Source organism: Bos indicus, chromosome 8 (genome assembly GCF_029378745.1).
Source record: "Bos indicus isolate NIAB-ARS_2022 breed Sahiwal x Tharparkar chromosome 8, NIAB-ARS_B.indTharparkar_mat_pri_1.0, whole genome shotgun sequence".
Lineage (NCBI taxonomy): Eukaryota > Metazoa > Chordata > Mammalia > Artiodactyla > Bovidae > Bos > Bos indicus.
This window is the reverse complement of record NC_091767.1, coordinates 5,076,149-5,088,585: the sequence shown is the minus strand read 5'-3', so window position 1 is coordinate 5,088,585 and position 12,437 is coordinate 5,076,149. Positions and strand designations below refer to the sequence as shown.

Below are 12,437 nucleotides of genomic sequence, written 5' to 3'. Positions count from 1 at the left end.
ACACCTTTTCCTTTTAGTCTACTCAGTGAATGTCTCAGATAATAAATCAAACCTTATTGAACCAAAGTTAGACTGCATTATCTAAAAAGGTAATTTCAATGCGGTTTTCTAGTTACCTATACTTCCCAGCAATGGTTAATAATAGCGTTCAGGGCTCCCACTGCAAACCCCATCAAAGGGGTCTCTAGCCTTCGTCAACGGCAGACTAAATAGAAGTAAACCCCCTCCCCCGCCTAGACCCCAGGAGGCTGAGGGGCACTCACTGAGGAGCGGGGGCAGCCAGTTGACGTTGACCTCACAGTGGGAGTCTAGGAAGGTCAGGACCTCGCCTCTGGCCATGGATGCCCCCAGGAGTCGTGTCCGGATCAGCCCTTCCCTTTTCTTGGTGCGGACGATCCTCACTTTGGAAAACCGAGCCATGTACTCTTCCAGCTTCTCCTTCAAGTGTTCTGGGAAAGAAGAAGACACAGAAGGACACGGAACATTAGCTACAGCAGACTGGCTCCAGGGCATCTGTGTGGACAGCGTGCATGGAGAAACCCGGCTGAGGGCCTTTCTCTCCTCCTTCCATCTTGAGGGGAGAGGCTCGGAAGACTCCTTCCTAGAGGTCTCTATGCTTTACAAGTTCCAGTTGTTGTTTAGTTGCTCAGTTGTGTCCGACTCTTTGCGACCCCATGGACTGTAGCCCGCCAGGCTCCTCTGTCCAGGGGATTCTCCAGGCAAGAAGACTGGAGTGGGGGGCCATTTCCTCCTCCAGGGGATTTTCCCAACCCAGGAATAGAACCTGTATGTCCTGCATCGGCAGGTGGATTCTTTACTGCTGAGCCACCAGGGAAGCCTACAGGTTCTAGAATGTTCCATAAGATGCAAATACTGCCTTTTGTGTGGACAAGGACAGCCAGCACTCCACCCCAAAGTTGTTGTGGGTCTGGGACCCCCAGGCTGTAGCCTGGCCAGCCTGTGCCCAGGTGGGAATCAGCCCCGGGTCCCTTCTGGCCAGGTCAGGTGACCGTTCCAGCACATGGGCTTTTGCCAACAAGAGGGCCCTTCCAGCAAGGCTTTGCCTAGTGTTCTCTGTATTGAAAATAGTGCATATAAAACCACAGGAAAGGAAAAATACCTCCCAAATCAACAGAAGGGCTGCCCTGGTGGGTTTAGTGGTAAAGAACCTGACTGCCAAAGCAGGAGATGTAAGAGACGTGGGTTCAGTCCCTGGGTTGGAAAGATCCCCTGGAGGAGGGCATCGCAACCCACTCCAGTATTCTTGCCTGGCTAATCCCATGGATAGAGGAGCCTGGTGGGCTACAGTCCATGAGGTCACAAAGAGTCGGACACAACAGAAGCAACTTAGCACAAATAACAGGAACCAGATTTCCCCCCCTGCCAGGAAATAGCAAACTGGCAAACAACTTCAGTTCCTGGATTTGGATTTGAAGTGGAAAGTGACTGATTTACTATGAAAATTAGATATGGAGAGGGACAGGCAGATGAGATGCTACCTAATCATTTTGGACTTGGCTAAGATTGGAAAAAAAAAATTGGAAAGGTTTCTTCGCCTAATTAAAAAAATGTAATTAATGAGATAACTTATTTATGGAATAAAACATTTCCTACTGGCTGTGATAAAGTACATTTATCTCTCCATTCTTTTGTATGCCAAATAAGTGTATTTTTGTAGCCTTCTGTGGGATATGTGCTCAAGTAATTGACATCATCTGCTCTTAGCCTCCCACATGTAAAACCTTAAGAGGGCTTTCCTGGAGTTTGTAATAAGTAGAGTCTGATATTCATTGAAATAGAATCTTAGCATGCTGTATATTCTGTAAGTTTCACTTTGAAATTGTCTCTGCTTGTTTGCAATCAAAGGCAAATATTATTATTAAGTCTCCTGTGATTTCTAACAATAGCAGTTCATGGAAGGATTTATGATATTGCCTTTTTTTTTTTTTTTCCTGGAATATTGGCTCAGTGGTAAAGAATCTGCCTACCGATGTGGGAAAGTCATGTTCAGTTCCTGGGTAAGGAGGAGTCCCTGGAGAAGGAAATGGAAACCCACTGCAGTATTCTTGCCTGGAGAATCCCATGGACAGAGGAGCCTGGTGGGCTACACTCTGTGGGGTTGCAAAGAGTCAGACATGACTGAGCACGCAGGCCCTGTTGCTTTGCAATGTTGTGTTAATTTCTGCTGTACAGCAAATGAATCAGCCACATGCATACATATCTCCCCTTTTTGAATTTCCTTCCCATTTAGGTCACCACAGAGCACTGAATAGAGTTCCTTGCACTATACAGTAAGTTCTCAGTAGTTACCTATTTTTTTTTAATTTTATTTTATTCTTAAAACTTTACATAATTGTATTAGTTTTGCCAAATATCAAAATGAATCCATCACAGGTATACATGTGTTCCCCATCCTGAACCCTCCTCCCTCCTCCCTCCCCATACCATCCCTCTGGCTCGTCCCAGTGCACTAGCCCCAAGCATCCAGTATCGTGCATCGAACCTGGACTGGCATCTCGTTTCATACATGATATTTTACATGTTTCAATGCCATTCTCCCAAATCTTCCCACCTTCTCCCTCTCCCACAGAGTCCATAAGACTGTTCTATACATCAGTGTCTCTTTTGCTGTCTCGTACACAGGGTTATTGTTATCATCTTTCTAAATTCCATATATATGCGTTAGTATACTGTATTGGTGTTTTTCCTTCTGGCTTACTTCACTCTGTATAATAGGCTCCAGTTTCATCCACCTCATTAGAACTGATTCAAATGTCTCTACTACAAAGCCACAGTTATCAAGACAGTATGGTACTGGCACAAAGACAGAAATATAGATCAATGGAACAAAATAGAAAGCCCAGAGATAAATCCACGCACATATGGACACCTTATCTTTGACAAAGGAGGCAAGAATATACAATGGATTAAAGACAATCTCTTTAACAAGTGGTGCTGGGAAATCTGGTCAACCACTTGTAAAAGAATGAAACTAGAACACTTTCTAACACCATACACAAAAATAAACTCAAAATGGATTAAAGATCTAAACATAAGACCAGAAACTATAAAACTCCTAGAGGAGAACATAGGCAAAACACTCTCTGACATACATCACAGCAGGATCCTCTATGACCCACCTCCCAGAATACTGGAAATAAAAGCAAAAAAAACCCACAAAAACCTATTGTATACAAAGTATCAATAGTGTATATTCGTCAATCCCAGTCTCCCAATTCATCCCAGCCCAACCTCTGTCCACCGCTTGGAGTCCACAAGTTTGTTCTCTACATCTGTGTCTCTATTCCTACCCTGCAAATACGTTCATGAGTACCATTTTTCTTGATTTCAAATGTGTGAGTTAATAGACAGTATTTCTTTTTCTCTGACTTACTTCACTGTGTATGACAGCCTCTAGGTGCATCCATCTCTGCAAACCTCACTGCTCTTCTGTCAGTTGTACCACTGTGGGTATCGTCTTGACAATCTGACTGCATTCTCTGCTTGACTCTCTGACCCCCAAGGACTAAACTAGTATTTTTTCAAGGGAGAGAGGAATAATTCTTTGTAGCTGCCTATGAGAAAGTACTTCTTTCTAGAAGAGGTTTGCCTCCCACACGTCCCAAGGCAGAGGGTTGTCAGAAGCAGAGGGCTGTTGGTCACCTGCTAAGGACGATCCCCACTTGAGCTTGATGCTTCCACACTTTCCAGTTTATCGGGGACTCTCTGAACCCTGTGGGAGCATCTCTACATGTTGCCTTTCCCTCTCTGTATGTTTTCTGATTCTGTGTATTTTTCATCAAAGTCCATTTTAATACACTAAGAAGACTATCAGGTATGAATGCACTGATCTCAAGGGGTTTGACCCCACAGTGAGTCCACTAAATATTCTTTTTTTTTTTTCTTTTTTTCTAATTTTATTTTATTTTTAAACTTTACATAATTGTATTAGTTTTGCCAAATATCAAAATGAATCCATCACAGGTATACATGTGTTCCCCATCCCGAACCCTCCTCCCTCCTCCCTCCCCATACCATCCCTCTGGGCCGTCCCAGTGCACCAGCCCCAAGCATCCAGCATCGTGCATCGAACCTGGACTGGCAACTCGTTTCCTACATGATATTTTACATGTTTCAATGCCACTCTCCCAAATCTTCCCACCCTCTCCCTCTCCCACAGAGTCCATAAGACTGTTCTATACATCAGTGTCTCTTTTGCTGTCTCGTACACCGGGTTATTGTTACCATCTTTCTAAATTCCATATATATGCGTTAGTATACTGTATTTATGTTTTTCCTTCTGGCTTACTTCACTCTGTATAATAGGCTCCAGTTTCATCCACCTCATTAGAACTGATTCCAATGTATTCTTTTTAATGGCTGAGTAATACTCCATTGTGTATATGTACCACTGCTTTCTTATCCATTCATCTGCTGATGGACATCTAGGTTGCTTCCATGTCTTGGCTATTATAAACAGTGCTGCGATGAACATTGGGGTACACGTGTCTCTTTCCCTTCTGGTTTCCTCAGTGTGTATGCCCAGCAGTGGGATTGCTGGATCATAAGGCAGTTCTATTTCCAGTTTTTTAAGGAATCTCCACACTGTTCTCCATAGTGGCTGTACTAGTTTGCATTCCCACCAACAGTGTAAGAGGGTTCCCTTTTCTCCACACCCTCTCCAGCATTTATTATTTGTAGACTTTTGGATCGCAGCCATTCTGACTGGTGTGAAATGGTACCTCATAGTGGTTTTGATTTGCATTTTTCTGATAATGAGTGATGTTGAGCATCTTTTCATGTGTTTGTTAGCCATCTGTATGTCTTCTTTGGAGAAATGTCAACACACAGAAATCCCTTGCATTCCTATACACTAATAATGAGAAAACAGAAAGAGAAATTAAGGAAACAATTCCATTCACCATTGCAATGGAAAGAATAAAATACTTAGGAATATATCCACCTAAAGAAACAAAAGACCTATATATAGAAAACTATAAAACACTGGTGAAAGAAATCAAAGAGGACACTAATAGATGGAGAAATATACCATGTTCATGGATTGGAAGAATCAATATAGTGAAAATGAGTATACTACCCAAAGCAATTTATAGATTCAACACAATCCCTATCAAACTACCAACAGTATTCTTCACAGAGCCAGAACAAATAATTTCACAATTTGTATGGAAATACAAAAAACCTCAAATAGCCAAAGCGATCTTGAGAAAGAAGAATGGAACTGGAGGAATCAACCTACCTGACTTCAGGCTCTACTACAAAGCCACAGTTATCAAGACAGTATGGTACTGGCACAAAGACAGAAATATTGATCAATGGAATAAAATAGAAAGCCCAGAGATAAATCCACGCACATATGGACACCTTATCTTTGACAAAGGAGGCAAGAATATACAATGGATTAAAGACCATCTCTTTAACAAGTGGTGCTGGGAAATCTGGTCAACCACTTGTAAAAGAATGAAACTAGACCACTTTCTAACACCATACACAAAAATAAGCTCAAAATGGATTAAAAATCTAAACGTAAGACCAGAAACTATAAAACTCCTAGAGGAGAACATAGGCAAAACACTCTCCGACATACATCACAGCAGGATCCTCTATGACCCACCTCCCAGAATATTGGAAATAAAAGCAAAAATAAACAAATGGGACCTAATTAACCTTAAAAGCTTCTGCACATCAAAGGAAACTATTAGCAAGGTGAAAAGACAGCCTTCAGAATGGGAGAAAATAATAGCAAATGAAGCAACCGACAAACAACTAATCTCAAAAATATACAAGCAACTCCTACAGCTCAACTCCAGAAAAATAAATGACCCAATAAAAAAAATGGGCCAAAGAACTAAATAGACATTTCTCCACTAAATATTCAAATCAATTCCTCTAATTTGAACTTTGTGGTAATGATTAGGTTGCTTTGCCTCCGAGTAATGACCTAGTTGACTGCCCCTTGGAGGGGTCTGCTTTTTCTTCATAGTTCAGTTATAGCATTTAATTAACCATAGCTCACTGTGAAGAAGATATTATCCATCTGATTAGCAAATTAGACTCTCATACAAGGAAATTCCTGCGAATGGTGGAGTTGCCTTTAAATTAAAAACATTTTTCATTTCTTTTGTATGAACAGTTTTAAGATTCATTTCAAAACCTTACTCAAATGATTTTAAACATGCTTTGGTATTACTTAAACAGGAGAATTGACAGGAGGGTTTATGGTATCTTTATAAAAGAGACATTTCTTTTTTGACTAGGAAACATTTGTAGAACCATTAACTTTTTTTTTTTTTTGGTTGGTGACCCTAGACTAGCAGTGGAAATATTACTGTTAAAATCCACTAAGTGGTACCCTGATGACCGGGAAAAGTTAATATAATTTCAAATATACCAAATTTTGCCCAAGGTTTATGATATCAGTGGGAGGCAGTAATGAAATGTTGAGTTATACTCGTTAAAATTTGGTGTCTTGCTACTGTTGATATTAAGTACAGCAGTTTTCTGAATGTATTTTCCCTTTTTTACTAGAGATTTCACTATGCTCCATGAACTTACACATTCATTAGTATATTTATTGTTCAGGATAGCAACTAAGTGCTAAAAAAGTTGCCTTCAATGATTTGCAGTCGAGAATCAAGGACATGAGTTCTAGACATATTACTCACTTGTCCTATATCTTCGGTTAAGTCATTTCAGTTTTCCTACCTGTGGAAGTGAGGTGTGTATGTGTGTTCAGTGTCCAACTCTTTGAGACCCCATGGACTGTAGCCCACCAGGATCCTCTGTCCATGGAATTTCCCAGGCAAGAATACTGGAGTGGGTTGCTGTTCTCTTCTGCAGGGGATCTTCCCAACCCAGGGATCGAACCTGCATCTCCTGCTTGGCAGGCAGATTCTTTACCACTGAGCTACTTGTGAAGCCATGGAATGTGATGAGTTGATCTTAAATAGTCCTTCTAATTCTATGATTATGTGCTCTCTCTTGTCACATTTTACTTATGCTATAGATCTAGTCTATCAAGTATTTCATTTTTCCTAAAAAGCATCCTAGAGATTGGTCTTCCAGTGTTTCTTTGGGCCACATGTCGCATTGGAAAGCAAGAATCAGCTCAAGATAAAGCTGACATGTATCAGAGCTTTAGTCAAAAAGCAAATGCCAGGTCTTGTCTTTGGTCAACACAGTATCTGTCTGGTCTCCCCCAGCTCCCTGTCTTCAAGACAGGTGTCTTCACAGGTGTCAAAAATCATGACTTGGAAGCGCTCTAAGTTCATCAAAGATTTAGGTCTATTCAATAAATTAAAGTGAAAGTTGCTCAGTCATGTCCGACTCTTTGCGACCCCATGGACTATACAGTCCATAAAATTCTCCAGGTCAGAATACTGGAGTGGGTATTATGCTTATTATGTCAGGAAAATATAGTAGCAGAGTTTAGACAGCTTTCTGGTCTACCTTTGAGCAACTGTCCCCAACACATAGGGAATCTAAGTGACCAGGAGTGTTACAGAGCAAGGTCAGGGTTTCCTGAGTGGAGAACTCACCAGAGGCTGGACAACAGCTGCCCTGGGCTCAGCAGGTTCCTTCTCCTTTGAATCCCCTAATTTAATCTCAAGGAGAGAGCAGGAGGGGCAGGAGACCCAACTGACCTGGAGATAAGAGTTCTATGTCTAAATACATACTATGAAGCTGAATTTCTTTGATGTTTATACTTTAGTGTTGGTAGAGTGTAGTGCGTGCATTTGTGCATGCTAAGTCACTTCAGTCACGTCCTACTCTTAGTGACCCTATGGATTATAGCTCACCCAGCTCCTCTGTCCATGGGATTCTCCAGGCAAGAATACTGGAGTGGGTTGCTGTGGCCTCATCCAGGGGATCTTCCTGATCCAGGAATCAAACCTGCATCTCTTATGTCTCCTGCCTTGGCAGGCAACTCTTTACTTCTAGCACCACCTGAGAAGCCCTAGTGTATAGCAGAATATGACCTTAAGAGCACATATAGAATAAATGCTAGTTATTGTGTGTGTGTGTGTGTGTGTGTGTGTGTGTGCTAAATTGCTTCAGTCGTGTCCAACTCTTTGTGGCTCTATGGACTGTAGCCCGCCAGGCTCCTCTGTCCATGGGATTCTCCAGGCAAGAATACTGGAGTGGGTTGCCATTTCCTCCCCCAGGAGATCTTCCCGACCCAGGGATCGAATTCGAGTCTCTGGTGTCCCCGGCACTGGCAGGTGGGTTGTTTACCACTAGCGCCACCTGGGAAGGCCACGGTTATTGTGGATGGTGACTAGTGATACATTCTGAACTGGAATGTGTCATAGACACATGGAAGTGCATATACCTTTCTGGTTCATTCTTTCACCACAAGAATATGCTCTTAAGTATTTTGGATAATTTAAGGTCTTATCACAGTGACAAGAAGTACTTTACAGTTAGAGACTCCTTACTCTTCTCAATACACTTGACACATGTTGCATGTATATTTTAACCCAAAGTGACAGTATTAAGGATAATTGTCTACTTAGCAGTACAGAAACTTTTTCTATATTCTTTATGCAAAAGAAATGTATAGATTTTATGTCTCCAGTTAACTCCAGAAAGCTGTCATTTCTTGACGTCCTGGTTGACCACACTGAATATGTCCCTTTTCATAGCATTCACATACAGACACTTCATATTATCTCTGGAGCACAAAAACCAAGAAGTTAAAAGAATTGCTGAAACTGTATCCGATTCCTTCTTTTATGATTCTGACTGAGTTCTGTCTCCGAATGTCTTATTTTCTATTCTTTTAATATGCAAGTCTCTTGGGAAATAGCTGTTGTTGTGGTTTAGTCACTGAGTCATGTCTGACCCTTTGTGACCCCATGGACTGCAGCACGCCAGGCTCCTCTGCCAATGGGATTTTCCAGGCAAGAACACTGGAGTGGATTCCACCTCTCAATGTCTTATTTTCTATTCTTTTAATATACATAGCATCCTTAGTCACTTGGGAAATAGCTGGGGACACTGAAATGAATAGAGCATATATATTCCAGCTATTGTTAAAAAAAAAAAGAGAATTAGAAAGTCACCCTTTAAAACCTCTAATGAACTAATGGACCCAATTAACATCGCAGAAGGAACCAGATCACTTGTTCTGTGCTTGAAACATGTCACTGCCTCTTTCTTGGCAAAGCATTGAATCTGAGTTTGAGTATGCCTTTAGATCTAACTACCAGGTTATAGGAACTAAAAGACTGATGAATTTGTGAAATAGCACATCTGGGAGATAACTAGCAAAATCAAAACTCTCGAAATTTCTCCAACACAAATGGCTTGACTTCTTCAACAAATAGATTAGAAGAAGAAGAAAAGAAATGGAAAGAGAACCCTAAAGATTGTGTGTATATGTGCCTGACTCTTGGGACCCCATAGACTGTAGCCTGCCAGACTCCTCTGCCCATGGGATTTTCCAGGCAAGAAGACTGGTGTGGGTTATCACTTCCTCCTCCAGGGGATCTTCCCAACCCAGGGGTTGAACCCACATTTCCTGTGTCTCCTGCATTGGCAGGTGGGTTCTTTACTGCTAGTGCCATCACCAGTGCCAGCTGGGGAGCCCACTAAAGATTAAAAGACACTTAAGAAATATATCAAAGGAGAGGACCCAGAGTGGGTCCTGATTCAATGGTACAGTAGAGACAGAAAACATCAGCCCGTCCCCCCACATCTGGGCCGTGGTCTGACCCACCCAGCCAGCCCGTCATCTGGTTCTGCTGGACATAACCATCTTGGTGACCGTCAGCGTGCAGCGAGGTCAGTCTGAGACCATGATAAAGTAAGACAGAAACATGATCATTGTGAAACCCACGGATACCAAATGTTTCCCTGTTTCAGCTAAAATGTGTGATTTCTAATTTTTTTTTTTTTTTTTTTTTTACAAATTTTTGTTGTTGTGGAAAGGATTTGAGATTTTCCCCCCATGAGAATCCTTGTTGTAGTTTAGTCGTTCAGTTGTGTCTGACTCTTTGTCACCACATGGACTGCAGCACGCCAGGATTCCTTGTCCTCCAATGTTTCTTGGAGTTTGCTCAAACTCATGTCCATTGGGTCAATGATGGCAACCAACCATCTCATCCTCTGTCACCCCCCTTCTCCTCCTGCCCTCAATCTTTCCCAGCATCAAGATATTTCCCAATGAGTCAGCTCTTCACATCAGGTGGCCAAAGTTTTGGAGCTTCAGCTTTAGCATCAGTCCTTCCAGTAAATATTCGGGGTTGATTTCCTTAAGGATTGACTGGTTTGATCTCTTGAGAGTCCTTGATTTCACACAGTCATGGGAGGAGAGAGTTGGAGACTGTTCTTTAGGGCCCTTTATGTTTCTGCATCTTTTGTGGATAAGGTCTACCATTTGTTCTGGATTATTTTTTCAAGGATGTTTACACAGTGAACAGATGGGGAATACAGAGATCTATGTTTCTCTCAGGAACAAAATGCCATTTTATTTATAGCCCCAGAAGGTGGAGATAGTATTCCCCTTGCTTCCCTGCTGCCCATTATATGAGATTTCAGTTCCATCGGTTTGGAGAGGAGGGAAGGCCACCGATGAAGGACTTGTAACCTCACATGGCAGTTTTAGAGTTTCTGACCAGGATGTAGAGAGGAGTCTAGCAGAGCAGAAGTTGGTAATTACATATGCTTGGCTGTCCTGTTCTTACCTGTGGAACAGCTCGCCTCTGGTTCAACTGAGCTCCACCCCACCACTCACTGATCTCTTATGAGTCTCTCCTCTTTTTAATTCCTTTTTGTGCCTGAAAATATAACATCTCTGACATCACATGCACCTTTCATAGTGAGAAACAGTGATCTGTGTTTACCTGGAGAATTCTGATAATTGTCTGTGACCTTCCCTTAGGCCCTACATTCCCACGTGGAAAACAGGGATGAGGTGACTTCCCTGGTGGTCCAGTGGTTAGGACATCGCCTTCCAGTGCAGGGGGTGTGGGTTCAATCCCCAGGCAGGGAGCTAAGATCCCACATGCCTTGCAGTCAAAAAACCAAAACATAAAGCAGAAGCAGTATTGTAACAAATTCAAGAAAGACTTTAAAAATGCTCCGCATGAAGTAAAATCTTAAAAATAAAAAGAGGAATGGAACACATTTCAGCTCGCTCGGGGTCTCCTCTCGGGAAGGTAACCTGGACGCCTAACCGCTTCCTTGGGTCCCTCTTTCTGTCCCAGTTTCTCTCTCTGTCTTCCTCTCTCTCTTTCATCATTTGTTTAAAGAGCAACTGAATCATATATTTTCAGGATGGCTTTAAATGTGTGACGTACTCAGAGTAATGCAAAAGAAATGCCGCAACATCTGTTCCTGCACCCAGGGCATGGCCACAGTGGAGTAGTTTCCAGCAGTAGACTCAGTGCCCAGAATTAATTATTCATGGAAAGCATCCTTTCTCCATGGTTAGGACTGTAAATGGGTTTATGGTCTTCTCTCTGGGAAATGCTCCTATATCAAAGATCGTGTGTATGATACCTTAGGAATCAAGGCCCCCAAAGTGAAAAAAATTATAGGTGTCACATACATAAAAGGATTAAGGACATTTTCAGAAAAAGCACAATGTGTACAAGGGAGAGAGAGGAGAGAAAAAAAAGAGAAATCCATAGTTAAAATGTTTATTTTCTTCATTTTTAAAATTTTAGAGTATATTCTCTTAGAATGGTTTTTGCAGGATGGTAAAAAATAGATTTTCAGTTGGCTCAGTGGTAAAAAATCCACCTGCTAATGCAGGAGACACAGGTTCGATCTCTGGGTTGGGAAGATCCCCTGGAGGAGGAAACGGCAACCCACTCCAGAATTCTTGCCTGGAAAATCCCCTGGACAGAGGAGCCTGGCAGGCTCCAGTCTATGGGGTCGCAAAGAGTCAGACATGAATGAGTGACAGCACAATAATAGACTACTCCATACAAAATATTTTGGCATTGAGTAATAGCCTGAAAACTGCCTGTCCCAATGTGTACATGCATGAATACAAATGTTGCATATAGCTGTGTTGCAGATTTTATTTCAGTTCATTTGTCATGCATTTGATTTGTACATTCATTGCTTATTCCAATTTTGAATAATGTTAACTAACGTATATTTAGTTATAGCAGAAATATTTGTATTCTATTTTTCCTTTTCCACAGTATTGCCCTAAGGACTGTTTAAAAACTGATCTTGTCTGATGTTTCAAGTATTTCTTAACTAATATTCAGGTTAAATATTTTTCTAAGCATTTTATTTTATTTTAATTTTTATTGGAGTGTAGTTGATTTACAATGTTGTATTAGTTTCAGATGAACAGCAAACTGAATCAGTTTATACTCCACTTTTTTTTAGATTCTGGGTGTTCTTTGGAAGGAATGATGCTAAAGCTGAAACAACAGTACTTTGGCCACCTCATG

At 41.6% G+C, this 12,437-nt stretch overlaps 1 protein-coding gene across 1 annotated transcript in view; it reads right to left on the bottom strand.

The window, feature by feature from the left end:
- The window catches only part of GALNTL6 (polypeptide N-acetylgalactosaminyltransferase like 6), a 1,502,749-nt gene that overhangs the window by 240,244 nt on the left and 1,250,068 nt on the right, over positions 1–12,437 (bottom strand). Inside the window, exon 5 of the mRNA XM_019965771.2 lies at positions 264–449. Coding sequence (XP_019821330.1) covers positions 264–449 — 186 coding nt within the window. The remainder of the gene's footprint in view (positions 1–263; positions 450–12,437) is intronic.